Genomic DNA, 23,669 nt, shown 5'->3' with positions numbered 1-23,669 from the left:
TTTACCAGATTCGCATGGAGGAAGGGAGTAAGAAGTTCACAGCCTTCTCAACTCCACAAGGACATTATGTCTGGAATGTCATGCCAATGGGGTTAGCCAATGCTCCTCAGATATTCCAAAGAAAGATGGATAATCTCTTCAAAGATTATTCTTCGTTTATGTTTGTTTATATTGATGACATTCTTATTGCATCAAAGAACATTCATGAACATGTCAGGCATCTGGAGATCTTTGCGGATGTTTGTCAACAAGAAGGACTAGTGCTGTCTGAAAAGAAGGCAGTCATTTCCACCCAGAAGATAGAGTTTCTAGGGATTGGGATCGATGAAACTGGAATAATTCTACAAGATCACATTGTGGAAAAAGTCCAGGGATTTCCAGAGGATCTCAAGGAGAAGAAGCAGCTCCAGAGTTTTCTCGGGGTTGTCAATTTTGCAGGGATGTTTATCAAAAACCTTGCAGAACACAGAAAGGTCTTCAGTCCACTACTGAAGAAAGATGTTCCATTCATTTGGAAGGAGGAACATCGAGAGGGTATGAAGAAGTTGAAAGAGATTTGCAAAAATCTCCCGAAACTTTCGATACCACAAGACGAGGATGACTTGGTCCTCTACACTGATGCGAGTGATTCATGGTGAGCAGCAGTGCTCACAAAGATCACCCCTTTTGGAGAAGAACCTTGCAGATATTGTAGCGGTCTTTTCTCCAACGACGAGGCTGTGCGATGGCACATAAACGAGAAAGAGTTTTTTGCAGTCAGGAAGGCGTTCAAAAAATGGCCGCTATTCTTACTTGCTAAAAAATTTGTTTTGAAAGTAGATAACACCAACGTTAAAGCTTTCTTAACTAAAAAGATTGAATCTAAACCTGAAAAGGCTAGATTAATTAGATGGCAAGCAGAATGTCAATATTATGATTATGATATTGTCGTTTTGAAATCTGATTAGAATGTTCTTGCAGATTTCCTTACAAGGGATGGAGCTCCCTGAGGTGGAGGCCATCGAGGCAAAACAGGCGCAGCTCTTTGAAAGTCTAGAGCTGCTACAACAAGAATGGCAAAAGTGTGTCCTACACACTAAACAAGCAGGAAAGATACAAGCGGCTGACGAAGCCAAAGTATCTAGCCAAATCGATGCCTGCTTCATGAGGATGTTCAATCGCTGTCCGTGAAAATCGGGCTAAAGCAATGCTTTCCGTACAGGGCGGATTACCTGTAGCAGGGGATTCAAGTACCCCTAGCACAAGTCCTGAGACAATGGTTTCACAGCCAGACTCTCGAGGAAAAGATGTTGTTAAGGGGTCACACCCTGAATCAACATGTCAACCCTCTACCTCTGGGGTAAAAGAGGGAGAGATCAATCTTAGGCCCATGACAGGCCAAGTTAAGGTTGATACTGACTTTTTTGAAATTTCTCCTTCTTGGCAGATGTACCAGGACAGGTGGGAGAAACTTCTCACAAGGAAAGGCATTAATCCGGGAAATTGCCGGGTTGATGTTGCCGGAAAATATCCAAGGGTTTGGACGACTCCAGGAGCCAATCCAAACGATGTCAAGGAATGGTATGAGTTTGGGGCTTTGGCCTCAGTTTATACCACCGCCCCAGCCTTCACCGAAATCAAGGGTCTACCAAAATGGATCCAGAAAACGGTGTTCGACACATGGGAGAACAACGAGTCCCTCAAAAGGGGAGATGTTTTGGAATTGTACTGTTTTAGTGCAGCGCCAGAGCCAGTCGGAAAAGGAATCCGTGAAGCTTTCCACTTCATTAAGCTTCGGAGACCTGATACGGGAGCCCTTAACAGGATCAAAGTTCCCGACTTCCAGGCCGCAATCGTCTCAACATTCACGGAGGAACAAATCTCCACTAGACGAGCATGGGGTCTATGGGTCTGTCTCACAGAGATGGACAAAATGAAGTCCAGATTCAAGTTCTATCAAAGCTCGGATCTGGGAACGTTCCTAGTTAATACCATGACAGGAACAACAACTCCTTTTGCCGAAGAATCCTTCAAGAAGAAACGGCAAATGATTTGGAAAAACAAGATTGCGGGGAGCCAGGAGACTCGTCGTAAATTTTGCAATATGGCTCATCTAGGCCATTGGATCGAGAAAATCTGCGATCAATGCTCATCGCAGAAGGAGCCAGAATTCGGCAAAGGATTCTTTCCAAAGCCGGATAAAAGGAGGTTCCGGTCTGATGAACATGATAAGCATCAGACTCCAAAGGGAAGGACACCTCGGGCACCAAAAAAGGAAGGTGGCCGACAAAGCTAAGTGAATCATGTGATTCACAGCAAGGATCGCACCCACAAAAGAAACGACAAAAGTGGGTGGAAGAACAGGAGGACCACTCACCAAAAGCTCCAGGACAAAAGTGAGTGGAAAGAAAAGCAGCCGGCCCCTACCAGCATTATCACAAAGAGATAAAGCAAGGGTCCGGCACCATGTGATGCCACTAACAAGTGTCGGCAATCAAGACCGACAAAAGAAGGTGGATGTCATATTCAAGCAAGCTGGCCACGAGGATGGAATCCGAGGCCAACAACCAAGCAATTATAGAGGGGATCAAACCTCTATATAAACCCAAGTGCTGGAGAGAAGAAGATCATCCGAAAATTCACACACATTCTCACACACTACTTCCTCTCTCTGGAAAAATTATCTTTGTAATTTTAATTCTAGTTTTCAAAGTTTTCTACTTTTTAGTTTAGTTCCTTTTTATTTTATGTACACAAGTATTAGCTACTATGAGTAGCTAAACAAGTTAGTCTCCTCCCTTGGGGAGTATTTTATGAAATAAATTAAATTTTATATAATTCCTCTATAAACGCTTTTGTTTTTGTCCAACTATTCCGGGTTGAGTAAAAATATTTTCTTTATTTTTCCAACATATTATTTAGTCGGCACTTAGTGAAGGAGAAGGGTTGCAACCATCTCTTGCGAGTGTGTGGTTGGTACGTGCCGGGTGGGCAGACGAGCCGTAAAACGCAACGGACTGACTCCTGAAGAAGACCAGTCGACAAAGGTATAATGTTGGTTTAATTTAAGATTTATTTCGAAGTGTTACGGAAGCATGTTGGGCCTGATAATTTGTTTTTTGACATTTAATTTTAGAATCTCATAAGGATTTTATTGCACTGGAAAGAAACATTTTGGGTTTTTGTGATATATTGGTTAATAATAGGGGCAGAATTCTTATTAAGGAAAAGCTGGCGTATCAGAAATGGACAGAACTCTAAGTTCATGTATTCTATTGGATTTTCCTAAGTTGGTGTTAAAAATGGAATTTCTCCATAGTTGGTGTATTTACACGCAAATTTCCCCACATAGTATTAGGATTAGGATGGGGATTTATTATGTTGCCATAATTATATACTTTTAGTACTTATACTTTGTATTAATTAATTTCTTCAAACTACTACTACTATACCACCAAAAAAACAAATACTATTATTCAAACACTTATGAGTTCTCATTTTGTATTTGCACTTAAAAAGAACTATATGTAAAATTTTATAACCCAAACTAGAATATTTATAAAAAAATTATATAACCTAAAGAACTTATTTGTCAGTAAGTTTGTATACACATATATACCTGATTCCAGCGTATAGCTAGCAACGAAATAACTCTTGTATATATATACATTATATGAGAGAGTTACCGTAGTATGAGGTTTTTAAAGAAATAGAATGACAAAAGCCTAAAATATGTAAGAAAAAACGGGTAATATTGGATAAAACAAAAAGGATAAGCAAATGGAACGAGTATTATTCACCAAACCTGCTCAATCCCTCCAAAAATATTGGAGACAGCAACACCCGATGTCATGTCTTGCACAATTTATGAGATTTCAAGTGGGCTGGGCCAGGGCCTGCCCAGCTCGGCTCAGGCTTGGACTGCCAGACTCTGCCGCCCTGTTCACAAACAAAGCGGGCCTCAGATGGACCATTCACTTAAGATGGGCTCGTTGGATACCATTTCTACTCTTTTTTTTTTTTTTAGAATTACAAGAGGGTATCTAACATAACCTAATAAGCAATCCGCACGTAGGCGGAACCACTATCCACACAAAATCAAAAGAAGGGGGCCAACCACCAAGTCAAAAGGGTGGCTTCCACTTTAGCTGCAAATGGCTTCAAGCAATGCGGCCAACAATTTCAACATCTGCAACTTCACTATTCATTTGGAGGCTTGATCTTTGCCTATAAATTGAGGCCTTCACAGCAGTATGAAGATCATCCCCAACACCCCCAGAAGCAAAGTGTTATTTGCTAGAAAGAGAAAGAAAAATCTTGTGAGAGAAAACTTCAGTGTGGAAGTTATACACGAGTGATAAAAGTGAGTTGAGAGATAGCCTCTGCGTAGGCAGATACAAAATACAGTGTAGTATTTTTGTTGTACTCCTCCTTTTGAGATTCTCTAATATATTGGTGTGGGTCCGTGGACGTAGGCAGTTTGGCCGAACCACGTTAAAAATATCGGTGTCATTTTTATTCTCGTTTCATATCGGCCGATATCCAAAATATTGCGTCACACTTGATCCCGGGCGGAATTAGTTGCGTCTAATTTCCTAACAACTGGTATCAGAGCCACGTTGGTGGCGAAAGTATTTTTTTTCTTGCGCTGGTACTATTCACGTGAATTCTTATTAAAATTCGTGAATAGTAAATTCGTGAATAGTAAATTTGCGAACAGTGTTTCGTGCGCAACGGTAATTATTCTTTTAAAATTCTTAGTATGCTCTGTGGTTGCAGTGTAAACTGAACCTCCACATCAGAAACGAATTTTTTGAGAAAATTATCGTGTTTTCTGATCGAGTGGGAGCAATGTCGACAGACGATAAAATTTCCAAAATGGAGAAATTCAATGGTGTGAATTTTGGATTTTGGAAAATGCAAATGGAGGATTACTTGTACCAGAAGGACCTGTATAAACCCTTGAAGGAAAAGCCAGATGATATGAAGGACGACGAGTGGGAGGTGCTTGATCGAAAGGCACTCGGCGCAATCAGACTGACCTTGTCAAAGTCAGTCGCCTTCAACATAAAGCATGAGAAGACAACAACGTCTCTCATGAAAGCTTTATCCAGCATGTACGAGCAACCGTCTGCAGCAAATAAAGTTCATTTGATCAAGAAATTGTTCAATATGAAAATGACGGAGAGCGGAAGATTTGGAGAACATTTGAACGAGTTCAACGAAGTGACGGACCAACTTACCACGGTGGACATCAATTTTGATGATGAGGTCCGGGCTTTGTTAATATTTGGGCAGTTACCTGAGAGCTGGAATGGCACAGTTACGGCCATTAGCAGCTCTGCCGGTAAGTCCAAAATGAAGTTCGATGATGTCGTGAGCATGATCTTAACCGAGGAGATCAGGAGACAGTCAGATGTAACCTCCACTTCAGGTGCCGCCTTAAATGCAGAAAGCAGAGGCAGAAACTCAAACAGAAGTCAAGGGTGTGGACGGAGCAAGTCAAGGAATGGCAGGCAGAGCTCCAGGATCCACAAGAATTCCAACAAATCAAAGTCTGTTGAATGTTGGAACTGTGGTCAGGTCGGACACTACAGAACGCAGTGTAAAGTACCTTCAAAGGAAAACGAGAAAAAGACCGAAGCCAATGTTATGGCTGAAGAAGAAGGCGATGCCTTGATATGTTCCATGGAGAAAATGGCCGAGTATTGGGTCATAGACTCTGGAGCATCTTTCCATGCCACCTCGAATCGAAATTCCTTCATAAATTACAGGTCGGGAAATTTCGGAGAAGTATATCTTGGAGATGATCATCCATGCAGCGTGGTGGGCATAGGAGAAGTACAGATCAAACTCAATGGATCTGTATGGAAATTGAAGGACGTGAGACACATTCCAGAGTTGAGGAAGAACTTGATCTCCGTCAAGCAATTGTCAAGAGAAGGATGTGATACACACTTCTCAGGTGATTATTGGAAAATCACTAAGGGCGCAATGATTCTTGCACGTGGCAAGGATACTGGAAGCCTATACACAACGATGAATGCGTGTGTGACAATTGCAGTTGCTGATAGCAAGAAGAATGCAAATTTGTGGCACCAAAGACTTGGGCACATGAGCCAGAAAGGGCTCAAGTATATGCATTCGAAAGGGAAACTACCAGAGCTTCAGTCTGTTGATATAGACTTTTGCGAAAGTTGTATCTACGGGAAGCAGAAGAGGGTGAGTTTCAATACCAGTGGTAGAACTCCGAAGCAAGTAAAGCTTGAGTTAGTCCACACAGATGTTTGGGGCCCAGCAGCAGTTTCATCCATTGGCGGAAAGTCTTACTTTGTGACTTTCATCGATGACCACTCGAGAAAGGTGTGGGTTTACTTCTTGAGACACAAGTCAGAGGTGTTTGAGGCGTTCAAGAAGTGGAAGGCCATGGTGGAGAATGAAACTGGCTTACGGATAAAGAAGTTGAGATCCGATAATGGTGGAGAATACGAAGATATGGCGTTCAAGAAATTTTGTTACCAGGACGGCATCAAGTTAGAAAGGACGTTGCCAGGGACACCACAACAAAATGGAGTTGCAGAACGCATGAACCGGACGTACGTTGTCAGAAAGAGCTAGGAGCATGAGGATACATGCAGGACTGCCAACACAATTTTGGGCAGAAGCTGTCAACACAGCGGCATATCTCGTTAACCATGGGCCATCTGTACCATTGGAGTACAGAATACCTGAGGAAGTTTGGAGCGGCAAAGAAATTAAACTTTCTCACTTGAAAGTATTTGGTTGTGTCGCGTATGTACACATTAGTGATAATGCCAGGAGTAAGCTCGACTCCAAATCACTAAAATGTACTTTCATTGGATATGGTGGAGATGAGTTCGGGTACCGTTTTTGGGATGACAAAAACAGGAAGGTCATTCGAAGCAGGAATGTCATATTCAATGAAAATGTGATGTACAAGGACAGGAATGCAGTGCAGTCCATCGACACAACAAGTGACGATCCAACATACGTTGATCCAGATGATACTGCAGAGTGCAGTACATCAAAGCAAACAGATGAAGGTTTGCAGACGGAGGAGCCCAACTCTGAGGCTGATCCACCACAGTCTCCAGTTCCAGCTCCAACTCCTATACCCAGGAGGTCATCTCGACCTCATGTTCCAAACAGGAAGTACATGAATCAGATGTTACTGACCGATGCTGGTGAACCTGAATTCTATGAAGAAGCATGTCAAGTCGGAGATTCTGTCAAGTGGGAGCTTGCAATGAAAGAAGAGATAAAATCTCTTATCTCTAATATGACGTGGGAACTAATTGAGTTGCCCAAAGGAAAGAAAGCTCTACACAACAAATGGGTGTACAGAATCAAAGAAGAGCATGATGGTTCAAAGCGATATAAGGCAAGATTGGTAGTCAAAGGTTTCCAACAGGAAGAAGGAATTGACTACACAGATATCTTTGCTCCGGTTGTAAAGTTGACAACAATCCGATCGGTCCTGAGTATTGTCGCAACGGAGGACTTGCATCTAGAGCAGTTAGATGTGAAAACTGCTTTCCTCAATGGTGACTTAGAGGAGGAAATATACATGCAACAACCAGATGGATTCTCTGTCAAAGGAAAGGAGAAGCTGGTGTGCAAGTTGAAAAAGAGCCTGTATGGCTTGAAGCAAGCTCCGAAGCAATGGTACAAGAAGTTTGATGGATTCATGCAGAAAAATGGCTACATGAAGTGCAATGCTGACCATTGTTGTTACTTCAAGAGGTTCAAGTCCAGCTATATCATCTTGCTACTTTATGTTGATGACATGTTAGTAGCCGGCTCAGACTTGAACGAAATCAAGAAGTTGAAAAGGCAGCTTTCAGCGGAGTTCGAGATGAAGGACTTAGGAGAAGCAAAGCAAATTCTCGGGATGAGAATTTACAGAGACAAGCAAAAAGGTGTTTTGCAGTTGTCTCAGGCCAACTACGTCAATCGAATCTTGCAAAGATTCAACATGAGCAGTGCTAAGCCGGTTAGCTCAGCATTAGCTAACCATTTCCGCCTATCCAAAGAGCACTCTCCAAAGACTAAGGAGGAAAGAGACTTCATGGCTAAAATTCCTTACGCCTCAGCCATTGGAAGTCTGATGTATGCCATGGTCTGTACTAGACCAGATATCGCTCATGCAGTGGGAGTTGTGAGCAGATTTATGGCAAATCCAGGAAAGCAGCATTGGGAAGCAGTAAAGTGGATATTGAGATATCTACGTGGATCTACTGATAGATGCTTATGCTTTCAAAAAGGGGATGTAGCACTACAAGGTTTTGTAGATGCAGATTTTGCCGGTGAGGTAGATCGCAGGAGAAGCACTACCGGTTATGTCTTTACTATTGGCACGACTGCTGTTAGTTGGATCTCGCAGATACAAAAGATTGTTGCTTTATCCACTACAGAAGCAGAGTACGTGGCAATCACCGAGGCTAGCAAAGAAATGATCTGGTTACAAGGGTTGTTGGCAGAATTGGGTTTTGATCAGACGAAGAATGTCTTGTACAGCGATAGTCAGAGTGCGATACATCTGGCAAAGAATTCAGCATTTCATTCTAGAATGAAACATATTGGACTTCGTTATCATTTCATCAGATCTCTGTTGGAGGATGAGGTGTTAATACTTGAAAAGATCCAAGGAGCTCAAAATCCAGCCGACATGCTTACAAAGGCAGTATAAATTGAAGTTGTGCTCAGCTTCAATTGGTTTGCTAGAATAACAAAGACAGAAAGGCTGCTGCGTTGATCGAGGTGTGAAGACAGATTGAAATCAGTCTTCAAGTGGGAGATTGTTAGTCAAAAGAAGGGGGCCAACCACCAAGTCAAAAGGGTGGCTTCCACTTTAGCTGCAAATGGCTTCAAGCAATGCGGCCAACAATTTCAACATCTGCAACTTCACTATTCATTTGGAGGCTTGATCTTTGCCTATAAATTGAGGCCTTCACAGCAGTATGAAGATCATCCCCAACACCCCCAGAAGCAAAGTGTTATTTGCTAGAAAGAGAAAGAAAAATCTTGTGAGAGAAAACTTCAGTGTGGAAGTTATACACGAGTGATAAAAGTGAGTTGAGAGATAGCCTCTGCGTAGGCAGATACAAAATACAGTGTAGTATTTTTGTTGTACTCCTCCTTTTGAGATTCTCTAATATATTGGTGTGGGTCCGTGGACGTAGGCAGTTTGGCCGAACCACGTTAAAAATATCGGTGTCATTTTTATTCTCGTTTCATATCGGTCGATATCCAAAATATTGCGTCACACTTGATCCCGGGCGGAATTAGTTGCGTCTAATTTCCTAACAAGTTATAATTTCGTCATCCAAGTGAGGTGGTAGGTGTAAATGTGTTATAATAATAACTATGAGCACATGAACTAACTACTTGGTTATAGGGTAGCTGTAACGCTTTCATAATTGACTTCTTGACCTAGGCCTACCCTATAACTAAATTCAAAATGCCACTTATTTACTGCCCAGAGATAGAAAGGTAAGGTGGCAGTGTGTCAAAACTTACCAAGGGGAAACAAAATACTTGAGAACATCCGTAGGCCGGGAGCGCGCGCTCACTCGGTGTGCTTTCGGATCTCAGGAGGAGAGATGATTAAGCGCGTGTAATGTTTGACCCAATCAGAAAATTCCAAAGATTTAAAAAAATAGTTTGTAATGGCTGAAAATTTGAGAAAAACGGTCGATTTTTTTTAGCCGTTGAGAACAACGTTTCTTTCCTTTTCGTTTTTTTTTCTTCTATAAATACCCGCACTACTCTTTCACCAATTACTTCATTCTTCTATTCTCCATTTTCTATTCTCCATTATTTCATACTCTACAAAAATATTTTCTTCCAACGATTCTTCCTCCAATTTCGATCCTTCTCCGCAGAAAAAGAAGTGGAGATACATTCTCCGCATGCAATCGTGAAAGCGTTGGTGAACAACTTTATCAGGATCGATTACTTTGCCCCCGATCCTATATACGGCGATCCATTTTTCTGACGTCGTTCTCGTATGAGCTAGACTTTATTTTTGCGCATTATTGTGAATGTACTGGAGGTCGATCCATGCAAGCTTCAACAAGTTCAGCCCCTATCGATAAATCTTAGATCTGTCATGATTGAGTGGCTTCGTGGAAAACCACTTCGAGCAATGGAAATGGTGATGTATGCAATTGAGTGGAAAGGTGGTTTAGGCTCATCACAATTAGCGTTGTTACGAAAAGTTGGCGTGCCGGAAGAGGAAGCAGGGCAACAACGGACGCGGAAGATCTAGTTGGCGAGTAATGACCATCGGCGGTGGCATTAGGTGGGTGGTGAGGAAGATGAGGTGGAGAACACAGGACACGATTTTTTTTCCTCTAATATTCAATATATTTGTACTCCCTCAGTCCCACGAGTCTTGACACGTTTTCCTTTTTGGGCCGTCCCATGAATCTTGACACGTTTTCTTTTTGGGTAATAATTAGGAAAAAATAAGGGGTCTTCATTGTGCTTAAGTTAATCTAATAAACGCATTTAAAAAAAAGGCAATAGTTGGAAGAAAAACATTTCGCCTCATTTCTCCTCTGTCCTCATTTTGAGATCCTTGCTTTCCACCCTAGTATTCCGTCTCTCTCTCTGAGCAAATCGCCGCCTTTAATTGCCTCAAACCTTCTACTAACTTCAGCTGCCACCGTCGACGACGGCCGCCCATGGAATCCATGCCGCCTTCGGATGAGAATGGTTGGGTGAATCCTCGTCGGCCCTTAAATCGCCCTCCCGTTGATTTAATCCTTAAGAATCTCCGACCTCCACCTCGTAATCCCTCTCCGATCTCCACCTCGAAGTCGAAAGAAACTCCGATCTCCACCTCCAAGACCAAAGAAACTCCATTTGTATGTTTTCGCCGTATCCCTGTTCGATCTCCACTAATCACCCGAGATATGGCCGTCTCCGCTGCCCCCCCACCGCGATGACCGACGAGAGCGGAGGGCTCACCGGCGGCGGACGGCTCGTCGATGGCAGAGCTCTCTGTAAATCTGCCGGTGGATCTCTCAGTAAATCTTTCACCGATCCTTACTGGATTCGTGGTGGATCTTATGGTTGGAGCGCCGATTTCGATTGGGAATCCGACGATGATATGTCTTCGATGGAAAATGAGGAAGACTTGGTGGATCCTTACTTTCCTTTCCCGAAGGAAGGTGAGACCTGGGATGCGGCCGTCGAAGAGGCTGAGCGGCAGATGAAGGAGGAGGGTTTGTATTGTGTTGGTATTGCTGATTGATGGGTAATTTTTTATGGTCAATTTTGGTGAGATCTTTCAATATCTGCCTCTAATATCGATTGTTGGTGGCTGTGGTGTTCGTATTGCTTATGTTGGTATTGCTGATTGATGATGATAATATTCTCTTTGGTATCTTCTCTGTTGGTATTGCTGATTGTTGTTGATAACCCACTGTGCTGGGTTTTGTTTCTGTTTGGAAATTGGTTTTATGGCTGATAGTTGTTCTATATTTGCCCTGTTGGTATTGTTTGCTTGTGTTTAGGTAAACATGAATGCATAATTGAAAGCATAATCTAATTTACATACAGCTTGTGCTTGTGAATTGATATGATCACTGTACTTTACAAAAAGACTCATTTCACCCCTAAATTATGTTTGCTGAAATCGTAAAAAAAAATATATTCCAGTAAATAAATAAAAAATGTAAATTTAATTTAAATTATATTCAGCTAATTAAAAATAATTTTGAAAAATAAATTAAAAAAAGAATTAAAAAAACAAGTCTAATTACCTAATCACTTTTCTACTTTATTACCTACACACTTAACACACTAATCTACAACTCCTTAATCCCGTGCCGAACCCAAACGTGTCAAGACTCGCGGGACGGAGGGAGTATATGTGTAATTTTATTTTAAATTCACATCAATTTTCGACAATTCATGTCATCTTTACTTGGTCAAAATCTTAACTCGAGCTATAAGCAACAGAGATAAATATAAATTATATTTGTGATATTTATAATTTTGAACTAAAAAGTTACACTAACTTCAAGCTATTTGCTAAAAATAACCGTTTTCTCAACTACGATATGTATTTCATAAAAAAAGAAGCACGCACTTAAATTATTTCACCAAATTCATCTCGTTGTATTTCTCACAGAATTAACTGAAAAAATCCTAAAAATTATTTTGATGGCGGTATCAAATATTTTCAAGTGAAGAATTACTGATGTAGTACTGTTAAATAACGTCTCTGCCTAAAATGAAAGTTATGTATGAATACAATTAGTTTAGAATAGTAGTTGCAGCCTTGCAGGTTTGATATTAAAGTAGACTATTGCTTTTGCCAAATTCTTTCTTGTAACTCCCTCTACTTGTAACTGATCCCTTTCACGTTCCACTTGAATTGGGCACTTTTAGGGCAATATTAATTTTCTTTCGCCATGCAAATCGAAATTCGATTATTGTCAAAGAAATTAAAGGAATAAATTAAGTTGATTAAACAGTCAGTTGTTAAGGAATACGAACACAAACTTACAAAACTAGACATGATGAAAGTAACCAATTGAGATACAAAACTAAAATTTTAGTTTGATCTCATCCACATCTAGTAATCAAGAAATACAGATAATATATAGGACTAGAAATTCTTTTCTTTTTCTTTTTTTCTTTCAAAAAGAGTGAATAAAGAATTCAAGGAAAAACAATTTGTTGGAGGGACCTTCTCTTCTTGTAATTGGCTTTGAAGCAAGCTTGTCTCAATTTCTTAGTTCTCTCAGTGAGCTCCATTTCCGGTATCCTCTCCACCATCTTCTTATGCTCCTCCAGCATCTCTATCTCATTCGTCAACCCTAATTCCTGCAACAACCCCCAAATTAACATAACAGCCACCACTTCTTCTTTCCAAAAAAAGCATGCAAGTTTGGACATATATACCTTAACATTATGAATGAGCGACTTCAAGCTCTTGATCTTCCTGTGCGGCCAGCGCGCAATATTAAGCTCTCTGCAGCGTTTCTTGAGCACGGTGAGGCCCACGTTCAGCTCTTTGGCAGCCCTAGTTATCGGAAAATCAAAGTATTTCTGAATCTCTTCCAACTGCAGCGCCGAGGATTTGTGCCTGCCGTTTCTTCTCACGACGTCGTTTGGAGTCAGAGACTCCTCTTGCTCGGTAATATTGTCTGGATTGGCAATATTGTTGTTGGGATCATTGTGGAACGATGGATGATCATCGAAAACCCACAAATCACCGGAAAAATCTTCGAAATCGTTGAGCTCCACATTTGAAGATTGATGAGCTAATGGAAATTGTTCATATTCAAGCAAACCATGTAGCCCTAAGTTGAACCCCTCAACGCATGCAAATTGTTGCTCCCAACACCTACAAAAATTAATATGATGATTTTATACCAAAAAAAAAAAACAAAATATGATTGGACATGTCCATGTAGCTAAATGTATATGCAATTACAAGTTGATTACCCTAGGGGTGGAATTGGTTCTTCAAGGAAAAAGCAGCCAACTTCGTTCTGATTCTCCAACTTAATTCCTGTGGAAGCCATTTTTATTGCGTAAATTTTTTTGTTTTCTTGACAGTAAAATCTAAGGAGATTCTGATTATATAAGTTTAAGGGAAAAGGTTAATAAATGAGGAGAAGAAATGGGTTGAAGTTCGTGCACACGATTTTGGGAGTTACGAAATAATAAGTAGAATTGTTATGGAGTACACTTAATAATATGTGATGCATTAATTAGAGAGCAATTAGCATTCACAGATGATGGGATTGGGGGCTGAATCGTGTATGTGCCGTGATTAATAATGTATTTATTACGGTAATCATGTATTTGCATCCACGCAGAAAATCATACTGCGCGTGTGCATGCTCAAATCCCATTTTACACCCGCCAATTCATAAATATGTGAGTAAACTCGTATTTCATTTTTTTTACTATTTTTTATATTGTATATTTTGTCAAATTAGTGGGTCACTTTTCTAAATATTATTATTATTATTATTATTATTATTATTATTATTATTATTATTATTATTATTATTGTTTACGGATATTTAATTTATGCTGTTTTTTAATTTCTGTTAATTTTCCCAAAACTAAACGCAAACGCTATTTAATCGGGAGAAATAATTTTCTATATAATATATATAGTGCTAAATTTCACATTAAAAAATATGGTCAAAGGGAACAGAAAACAAGGTCAACACGGAGAAACAATAGATTTCACATAGTATTAGGATTAGGATGGGGATTTATTATGTTGCCATAATTATATACTTTTACTTATACTTTGTATTAATTAATTTCTTCAAACTACTACTACCACCAAAAAAACAAATACTATTATTCAAACAATTATGAGTTCTCATTTTGTATTTGCACTTAAAATAGAACTATATGTAAAATTTTATAACCCAAACTAGAATATTTATAAAAACATTAATTATATAACCTAAAGAACTTATTTGTCAGTAAGTTTGTATACACATATATACCTGATTCCAGCTTATAGCTTGCAACGAAATAACTCTTGTATATATATACATTATATGAGAGAGTTATCGTAGTATGAGGTTTTTAAAGAAATAGAATGACAAAAGCCTAAAATATGTAAGAAAAAACGGGTAATATTGGATAAAACAAAAAGGATAAGCAAATGGAACGAGTATTATTCACCAAACCTGCTCAATCCCTCCAAAAATATTGGAGACAGCAACACCCGATGTCATGTCTTGCACAATTTATGAGATCTCAAGTGGGCTGGGCCAGGGCCAGGGCCTGCCCAGCTCGGCTCAGGCTTGGACTGCCAGACTCTGCCGCCCTGTTCACAAACAAAGCGGGCCTCAGATGGACCATTCACTTAAGATGGGCTCGTTGGATACCATTTCTACTTTTTTTTTTTAGAATTACAAGAGGGTATCTAACAAAACCTAATACGCAATCCGCACGTAGGCGGGACCTCTACACCATACAAAAGTGAAAAAAACAATCGTACGCAGGCGGAACCACTACCCACACAAATGTGGGAACACTACCCACATAAAAGTGGAAAAATTACCCACACGCAGGCGGGAATTGAACCCAAGACCTCTAACAAATGAGAGTTTTTGAGTACCTCAGCTTTGTCACTTGAGATAGGCCTCATCGACTTTTATTTTTATTTTTTAAATAAGAATGATTCTATTCATAATTCTCATTTTAATCTTTATATCTCCTATTTAAAATAATAATTAAAAATAATTAAAAATTTACTATTTTATCATATACTATTTCATAGCTTCCATATTAAATTAATTTTTTAATAAATTAACAATTTCATTTAAGTAAATTTGAAAGTATAAACACTGATGATGAGTAATATATGCAGAGCAAGGGAATGAGCTTTATCAGAGGGACGAACCTCACCAGAGGAACAGACTTTGCCAAAGGAACGGGTGTCGTCAGAGAAATGAGCCTTATCAGAGAAATGGCTTCCGTCAGAGAAGCCATAATCGCCAGAGAAATGGCCTATGTCAGAGAAGCCACACCCGCCAGAGAAGCGGCCCGCATCATAGGAATGGCTTTCGCCAGAGAAGTCACTAGAAAGAACGGAGAAATCTCCCGCCTGAAGGGCAAGTTTACCTTTATGCCCTCGACCACGCGAGGCGCATGTTTCAACATTAAATTTACTATTTTGCCCTTAGCTTGTAATCTATAAATAGCCATGCATACGCCCGTTGTAACACACGCTTACTTCACTTGCAATACAACAGCAATCGAATTCTCGTGCTCTCAATTACTTTGCATCTTTCTCACTTTTCCGATCAATCTCTAGGTATAATTCGTAATTCACCACACAAACGATCACCGTCCATTTATGCTTTACCAAACACATATAACTCTCATTGCAATATGAATATATTTATAATCCCCTATCATATAATATGATAAAGAAACACGCTTATACAGATATAAAGCCTATAAATAATTGTATAGCTCCCGACTCAAAATTCTGATAACTACATGAAAAGAATCGTATGATGAGAGATGAAGCATTTGCAATCGAAGATGACAAAGCTTCCAGGTAAACTGACTGAGATAGTCATGTCCTGTTGGAAGCATCTGCATAGAAGAAGGAATAGCAAGTTAAGAAAATGTTTTACAAACACTAGTACATATCACAACCTTGATCAACTTCCTCAAGCAAAAAAGGGATGATGAGAAACCCAAAATCCTTGAAAATACGTGAGGTGTCATTGCATTTGTGATAGTAAGTGTTTTCGTGATAGTGCTAATTCTGTGCTGGCAGTGCTGAAACCTAAACAACCAAAATCAAAACATATACACTTTTAGAAAGCTATATATATAGCTAAAACAGTTAGTGAAGCTTAATTAATCAAGAGAAAGCATGAAAAAGCATAAACTAAGGCAGAGAATAAAACCCACAGATTCAGAAGCCTGTTCAGGTGATGACAATTGTATAGCTCCCTCCCGACTTTTTTTTTTTTTTTTTTTTTTTTTTTGCTTCAATCGAATTTTGCTCCCGACGAGAGATGATAATTGAAACTCTGAAATTAATTAATCAGTGGTCCTTTTCATGTAGTTTTCGGGATTTTGAGTTGAGGACTATACAATTTTTTGCAGCGTTTATATCTGCATAAACATGTTTCCTTATCATATTATAATTTGATAGGGGCTAAAAATATTTTCAGATTATCATTATAAATTATACGTATTTATTCTTTCAGATTTACTTAAATGAAATTGTTAATTTATTACAAATTTAATTTAATTTGGGGTCTATGAAGTACTCCCTCCGTCTCACGAAATATGAGTCATATTTCTTTTTAGGCCGTCCCACGAAACTTATAACAAAATATTTTCCTTTTATTCACATTTTCACTTTTTCAACACATTTAGCACATCAAATGCTATTTTCTTAAATTTTGTGTCCAGAAAAAACGACTCATGTTTAGCAAGATGGAGGGAGTATATGATAAAATAGTAAATTTTCAATTATTTTTAATTATTATCTCCGTCCACCAAGAATATACTACAGGTACTCAATTTAGCGTCCACAAAGGGTATACTATATTTCTTTTTTGGACATGATTTTATTTTCTCTATTTAACTAGAATCATTCATTTATATATGACCACACACTCAATTCAACCACAATAACTCATTTCTATTTAAAACACATCTATCAACCGTTTTATTAAAATCCAGTTCAAACCAAAGTAGTGTGCTCTCAGTGGATGAAGTTAATCTTATTACAAATAAGGGGCTGTAAATATAAAATAGAGACTAGAATCACCCTTAAATAATATGGCATACAGTGACTTTCAAACTAAAGCTTGTGTATAAAAATTGTCACTAATATATTTTCCAGCCCACAGAATTTTGACGCGACTCCCTACTCCCTAGTTGAATTGTATATATGTATACATTTTTTTGATAACTTACATAAATAAATAAAGAAATGTAATGATTATACAATAATAGACTCGAATTTAGGATCTCAAGTCTTGAGCATTAATCACCTACCATTAGACCAACACACGTACACTGAATTGTATATATATTTTTAATAAATAACATGGAACAAAGCACAAAACGATGTTGCTTTATGCTATGACATTTAAAAAAAACGCTTTATTAATTGAAAAATTGATTTATTTAACACTTTCTTAAACAAATAAGCAATTGATTCAAGTAGCCGAAGAGCCATTGATGTACTTTGGGGTGATGCATTTTCTTTGTTTGAAAATGTGTTAAATTAGTCAATTTTTTTAAGTGACATCACGCATATTGATATTGTTTTGTGTAATGTATTTAAAAATAAAAATTACACAGTATCTTCGGGGCCGAAAAAAGGCGGGATATTTTTTATACAAAATTGATGGTTTGGGGTGTAAATAAATATTATTCCTTATAGTTCGGGATATTTTTTTATAAAATAATATAATTTGAGGTTTAAAATGATATTCGTTTTGTGTTCTGTTATTTAAAATATTAAAATAAAAATCAATAGTAGCGGCAAACCACATCAAGATTCCAAAAGTAGAAAATGGATGTAGGATTTTTTTTATACAAAATTGATAATTTGAGGTTTAAATTTATATCTCTTATAGTTCTAAACATTTTTTATAAAAATAATTATAAGTTATCTATCTTTAAAAAAATTACAAAAATAAATAAACAACCACCTCCCTCTCTCCACCTCTTCACGGCATCTTCATGCCCTCCACCCACCTCACCGGCAGCTACCGGACCCTCTCATACCTCGACCCCTTCAAGGCCAACCACAGCAATTTTATGTCGAGCTGTTCGAGGGTTTTATAGTAAATTCGAACTTGAGACCTTTAACCCCGTACATGTTCTCGAATAGAAATAACGAATAGAAATAACCAATAAACGACTTCAATTTAGCATCTACAAAGTCAAATAGAAAACCAATTAGTTTTGAACCACAGCTAAAGAAACTGTCATCATTCACCAATTACTTGCATATCACAAATTTACATATAGAGGTACACAATTATATATACATATCTGCACAATCATGGCCAAATTTCACAATCTTTTTACAAAGAAACCACTTTAACGTTTAAAACTATGAGATAAAATTATATATACCCACCAAGACTGAAAAAATAATAAAAAAACAAATCCCCTAGTTATCAATTGAACACAAAATATCAGTTCAAAAGGCAGGAAAGAGCCATCCAATCGTCCAACCAGCGAGTAAACCAGCACCAGCGAGACCCAAACCTATTGCAAAAGCAACGGCGCATTTGCTAATATTACATCTCCGTCTGTTTACCTTCTTTTTGGCAGCACCGCATCTGTTTTTCTTCGAAGTCACACCTTTGCTTCTGACCCAAGATGAGAGAGATGGAGGGGCAAAAGAAGTTATCTCATCTTTGCTTCTAAGATGAAGGCATAATGTCTCTAGCTGCAGCAGGCGGAGCCACTGCCTATAAGCAAATAGGCACGACGCCTGCTGGAAAAAGAGATCGAAAACATGATCCTTTTCGACACAGGCTTCTTGTGCCAACTTCTCAGCCTCTCTTGCTCTTGTTTGAGAATGGCAGAGTGCCTCCAATAATTCACCTCTGCTAAGACCACCATTTGGTACCTGAGGATCTGATGGTTCCACTTTTTCTGCATCATGACCAACTTTGCTGCTGAAAGTAAAACAAGCATAGCTAGTTTGAAACTGACAGTGATGGAAAAAGCAATTTAATTCAGATTACAAGCCTCTGTTCTTGCATGGAACATTTTACTTAGGTATATTTCTTTCATTGTTTTCCCAGCAAAAACACTTGCCTGAAATATTGGCTACTCCTTAAATTTACCTAAATATGTGCATGATCTCAATTCTAAGATGATGGGACATGTAAAAGAAACAAGATTATCCACAGAATGCCTGTGCTTGATTTGCAGTATCAGATAATTTATTTTATGCACTTTCAGATTTAATTTACATGAAAGCGAAACCCCCACTCTTATCACTGCCTGACCCAAGGAAGAGACTTTTTCACACTACCTGAGTCCTAATTAGAAAGACAAATCAAAACAAAAACATATTACTTCCACATAAGCATGGCAATAATTTGTCAGTAAGTAGATTTTCTTTTTTGCAATAATTTTCAGATTTGTAGATAATGTAAAAAAAACATGCACAACTGGGAACTTCTACAAATGTACATACTTCAAATTAAAATAGCTTTTGGGTTTAAAGGAATAAGGTTTTTCACAGTAAAAAAAATAAAGAGCAGTTAGTTTGGTGAGGATCATGGCTTCATTCTGATTGAAAATCGACTTATATGGGAATGGTGATTTTAAACAAAGCTTCAACCTATGATTTCAAGAATAAAAGTAGTCGTGTGACTCCATTTATACTTTTATAGTCATGTGCAGTCACCCCCATCCAAATCTCATTCAATTAAGAAGCATCCTCAAAAATAGAACTACTTTTTGAGGCTACCACTGATTTGAAAAGTCATACCTGGTTATCACATACTCCCTCCATCCCATAAGAGTGTGCCCTTATTTCTATTTTGGGACGTCACACAAGAGTGTGCATTTGCCATTTTTGAACACTATCCCATCACTAACTCCTTATTTCTTACTCTTATTTTATAATAAAGTGAATCATTTTTTCAACTCTCAATACACTCATCTAACATTTTATTAAAACCCGTGCTACCAAAAGTGATGCACACTCTTGTGGGACGGAGGGAGTATTAATCATCACAATCTATTTGTATAGTTGATAGAACTATCAGCTAATATAAACTTAAATCATTTCATTCAGAAGCATACAACTAAGTAGAGTAAATACCTGCAACTTCTATCCGATTCTAGCAGTGTAGGATCTGCTAGCCCTTGTTTACCCAATGGTTTTGAAATGCTCGCTGAAGCAAAATTGCATTGAGTACATTCGGCCACATGTGAGAGCTTTGTCTTCTCATCCATCATTTTCGTTTCATGTTGGTCGAAACAAAACCCAAAATTTTCAGAAACCTTTTCATAATGCATGGACTGAACTCCTGGATGATCGCAATATGTATTCTGAGAAGTCAAGGATGCTAAATCATCTTTATCAACTGTGTGCCACCATGGTTCAATCTTCTTAACTCCAATCCAGTGTGAGTCCAAATCAGAACAAAGCTTCTCCGGCTGTTGAAAGAGGGTGCAATTGCACGACTCCAAACCCGTCAAATAAGCATTTGGGAGAAGATCATTATTATCAATTGCATATTCAAATCCGAGTGGCCAGCTATCTCCATTACTCTTGCAGTGAGAAAATAAATGCTTCAAGTGCTCTGAACAAAAAACAGGATCGTTTTTGTAGTCAGTACTACAATATCCCTCAATAGGTTTGCTTTCTCCATCTGTTTTTGAGTTTTCCTTAAGGTAGTTAGCAGCAAAAAGTTTAGCATCCGTGTTGAACACATTTAGCTGGTCAAGCGAGTATCCTTTCTCAAGCCCATAATGGTTTAACCACCATTTTGCATCAGGCATGAGATCTGGAGTGGAAGAATTACTACAAGGTTTATGACCATGGATGAAGCAATATGATCCAACTGACTCAGTGGATTTTCCACTGGAGTCTGAATTTGGTCTAGACATGGAGCAGCAAGCTAGCAATCAAGTAACACAGAAGCTTAGTGGTTGGAAAAACCACAATTCACAGTTGCTGTGGCACAGCCCTTATTCAGTTGTAGCCATCATTTTGAGGAAAGTAAACTGCAAAATTTGGAAATTGTCAGCACTGCCTGGAGTGACAAAGGCTAAGGCATACAACTCAATTGAAATCGTAACCGACTGAATCTCAAACTTTCAGATTGTAAGACATGTCGAAATTATGAAAAATGTAATTAAGCGTTTGATTAAGAAAAAAATATCTGAATCAAGATCCAATTAAATTCCATCAAGAAAAACATTTTCATTGTGAGTTCAAACTACAAACTTAATGATTCATCCACCACAAAGTCATTGCAAAGCTTGGTATTTGCAAAATTAGAATATTAAAATGATCCAATGGATTGGTCTCTGCATTAGATATCCTAATCACCACTTAAACATTTCAATGTGAAGTGATGAGTTTGACAAGTAAAACTTCCACATTTCACTAGAAGAGTACTCCGATACTCCGTACTCGGCTTGACATGAATTTCAGTTTAAATAAGAACTAATAACAAAAGTCAAATTAAATCTACTAAAATTTATTTTCTAATAAGAGATGAAAAAATATTTAATAATTAAAAAATAAAACGAAAACACGATCATCGATATCGAAAAATTTTATTTAAAAAATTATCGAAATTAACTGTATACTCTCTCTTGAAAATGATCAATAATTTCATACTGCGAATTTTGTAAAAAGATCTACAAACAACCCATTTCCAAAAAGGTAATCAATACATGAAGACTAAAATATAAACCGATCGCCCCTAAAATTACATAAAATTCGTCAAAAAAAAATAAAAAATTGATCATTACGAAATACAATCACCAACAATTACTTCAAATTGAAGATAAGAAACAAAATTAAAATTTCTGAGAATACCTCTACGAGCATGCCGTGCGGACCTATTTTCTCGCACTTTAATTTTCTCCGATTGGAAAGTTTTGGAAGGATGAAGGATCGGATATGTGAACTGGAGCTACAGCCTACAGTGGAAGTTCATTTTTCTTTGATTTGTTTTTTTCGGTGCTTATAGTGGTAGTCGTATGAGGGAGTAGCGTTTCATTTTATTTACAAGAAAATAGAGTCGTTTTCTTAACTTACCAAATAAACTTTTAGATATTAATGAGTTGAGCCCACCAGGTTCAATCTTCAGGACCAAAAGATAGGTGACCATTTTTGAGATGCAAGATAAATTCATATTATAACTTGAATCAATAATTTTTTGTAAAAGAGATATCTTCAACTCCTCGACATATGTAGATGATGATCTTATAAGCATTTCATAGGTTTCTTGGGTATTAATAAAGTTACTTGATAAAAAAAAATTATTAACGAAATTGGAATACGTTGAGTTATCTAGGCGCACCAATAAAACGACATTGTTGCACCTAAGAACCCTTAAAAATGAATCGTTATTTTTGTGAGGTAGCATTACAAGTATGTGTGCAGTGTAATAGTGGATGAATAATTATACAATTTGAAAATACATTTTTAAAATTCTAAAGTTGAAATAAAATAGCTATGTAGTATATTAAATAATTATGACGATTATTAATTATTTTTATGTGCAGAAGGTGTGTTGAAGTAGACAGAAAGTGGTAGAGGTGAAGAGCTTGTTATGGAAAGCAAAGCTTGTGGAACGTGGCTTCCGATTTGCAAAGGATGGATGGGTTCTAAATTCGGCATTCTCACACCGCAAGGACTTTGATTGCTGCAAAGCTTCCCAAAGCTATTATGGGAATGTAGGAGTAGGAGGTGAAGTGAAGGATCTTGGTTTTGATCTACACTCACACAAACGGTACGTATATCTCTATGTACTCACGGACAACACAAGTTTCCTTATCAATCGTCACTTCAAATTTTGGTTCCACCGCATGTTCTGATGTCGAGGGCCTTCTCCATGTTCATGTTTGTAAATTGTAATAAAAGAATCTTTTATGCTAAAAAAATTATGACCATTGTTTGCATATTGTATCATAACTATGTAAATAGAGAGATTACACGATGAAACATAATAAATTGTGGGCTACAACAATAAAATAATCGAAACTTTGCAAATTCTTTTTAAATTATCAATTTAATTATACTTTTGTTGTTAAGTATAATTGTACCAACATTTTGCCATACATGAGAGAGGGAGTGAACTACAACCGAAAAGATAATGTGCCTTTTCTCAAACAATAGATAAACTGGTCTGAAATAATGAATTGAACGATCACTCTTTCCAAAATCCAATTCGTTAGTTGTTGCCAGTCCCAGTAGAATTCTGGCAGGTAGATTCCAATACCAGCGGCCTTAGTGATATTTTGTCAAAAATAACCAAGGGGTGTGAATTGCAACAGAAAAACATTTATGTGCATAGATTTAAATAGTCGATGGGTATACATATAGTATTGAATTATTATATATATAAACTGCTGGGTAAACAGAAAAGAGTTTCAGGATCTGCTAAAGTGTTTCTTGGTACACATCAACGAGAAATAAACTTGTC

General features: G+C 37.9%; 3 protein-coding genes across 4 annotated transcripts in view; all 3 read right to left on the bottom strand.

The window, feature by feature from the left end:
* The window catches only part of LOC130993365 (protein RKD4-like), a 35,442-nt gene extending 19,375 nt beyond the window's left edge, over window positions 1-16,067 (bottom strand). The window contains exons 1-2 of the mRNA XM_057918227.1: window positions 16,000-16,067; window positions 3,785-3,918 (exon numbers count right to left, since the gene is read on the bottom strand). The gene's annotated coding sequence lies outside the window, so the exon portion shown is untranslated. The remainder of the gene's footprint in view (window positions 1-3,784; window positions 3,919-15,999) is intronic.
* Window positions 12,459-13,544, bottom strand: LOC130993951 (protein RKD4). The gene is made up of 3 exons (XM_057918990.1): window positions 13,465-13,544; window positions 12,919-13,363; window positions 12,459-12,840 (listed from the first exon to the last, which is right to left on the bottom strand). The coding sequence occupies exons 1-3, from the start codon at window positions 13,542-13,544 to the stop codon at window positions 12,676-12,678; spliced, it is 690 nt and encodes a 229-aa protein (XP_057774973.1). The 3' UTR covers window positions 12,459-12,675.
* A 2,386-nt stretch (window positions 16,068-18,453) lies between the features above and the next one.
* Window positions 18,454-22,322, bottom strand: LOC130993364 (uncharacterized). Of its 2 annotated transcripts, none has more exons than XM_057918225.1 (3): window positions 22,058-22,322; window positions 20,327-21,234; window positions 18,454-19,166 (listed from the first exon to the last, which is right to left on the bottom strand). In XM_057918225.1, exons 2-3 carry the CDS (start codon window positions 21,115-21,117, stop codon window positions 18,683-18,685), a joined length of 1,275 nt encoding a protein of 424 aa, XP_057774208.1. In that variant the 5' UTR covers window positions 21,118-21,234; window positions 22,058-22,322; the 3' UTR covers window positions 18,454-18,682. The 2 variants fall into 2 exon arrangements, with proteins under 2 accessions (XP_057774208.1, XP_057774209.1); XM_057918226.1 differs by having other exon boundaries at window positions 18,454-19,163; window positions 22,058-22,267.
* Window positions 22,323-23,669: the final 1,347 nt, after the last annotated feature.

This window comes from Salvia miltiorrhiza, chromosome 7 (genome assembly GCF_028751815.1).
Source record: "Salvia miltiorrhiza cultivar Shanhuang (shh) chromosome 7, IMPLAD_Smil_shh, whole genome shotgun sequence".
In the NCBI taxonomy this organism is placed as follows: domain Eukaryota; kingdom Viridiplantae; phylum Streptophyta; class Magnoliopsida; order Lamiales; family Lamiaceae; genus Salvia; species Salvia miltiorrhiza.
Note: the sequence above shows the minus strand (reverse complement) of the source record. Positions and strands in the feature narration are given on the sequence as shown.

Bases quoted from the DNA above. Each gene is read 5' to 3' on its own strand.
- LOC130993951 (XM_057918990.1), bottom strand. From the start codon at position 13,544: ATGGCTTCCACAGGAATTAAGTTGGAGAATCAGAACGAAGTTGGCTGC. The intron at 13,364-13,464 runs GTAATCAACTTG...TAATTTTTGTAG, and splicing joins GAACCAATTCCACCCCTAGG to GTGTTGGGAGCAACAATTTG. The intron at 12,841-12,918 runs GTATATATGTCC...GGGTTGTTGCAG, and splicing joins CGCTCATTCATAATGTTAAG to GAATTAGGGTTGACGAATGA.
- LOC130993364 (XM_057918225.1), bottom strand. From the start codon at position 21,117: ATGTCTAGACCAAATTCAGACTCCAGTGGAAAATCCACTGAGTCAGTT. The intron at 19,167-20,326 runs GTATTTACTCTA...TTTTACTTTCAG, and splicing joins GAATCGGATAGAAGTTGCAG to CAGCAAAGTTGGTCATGATG.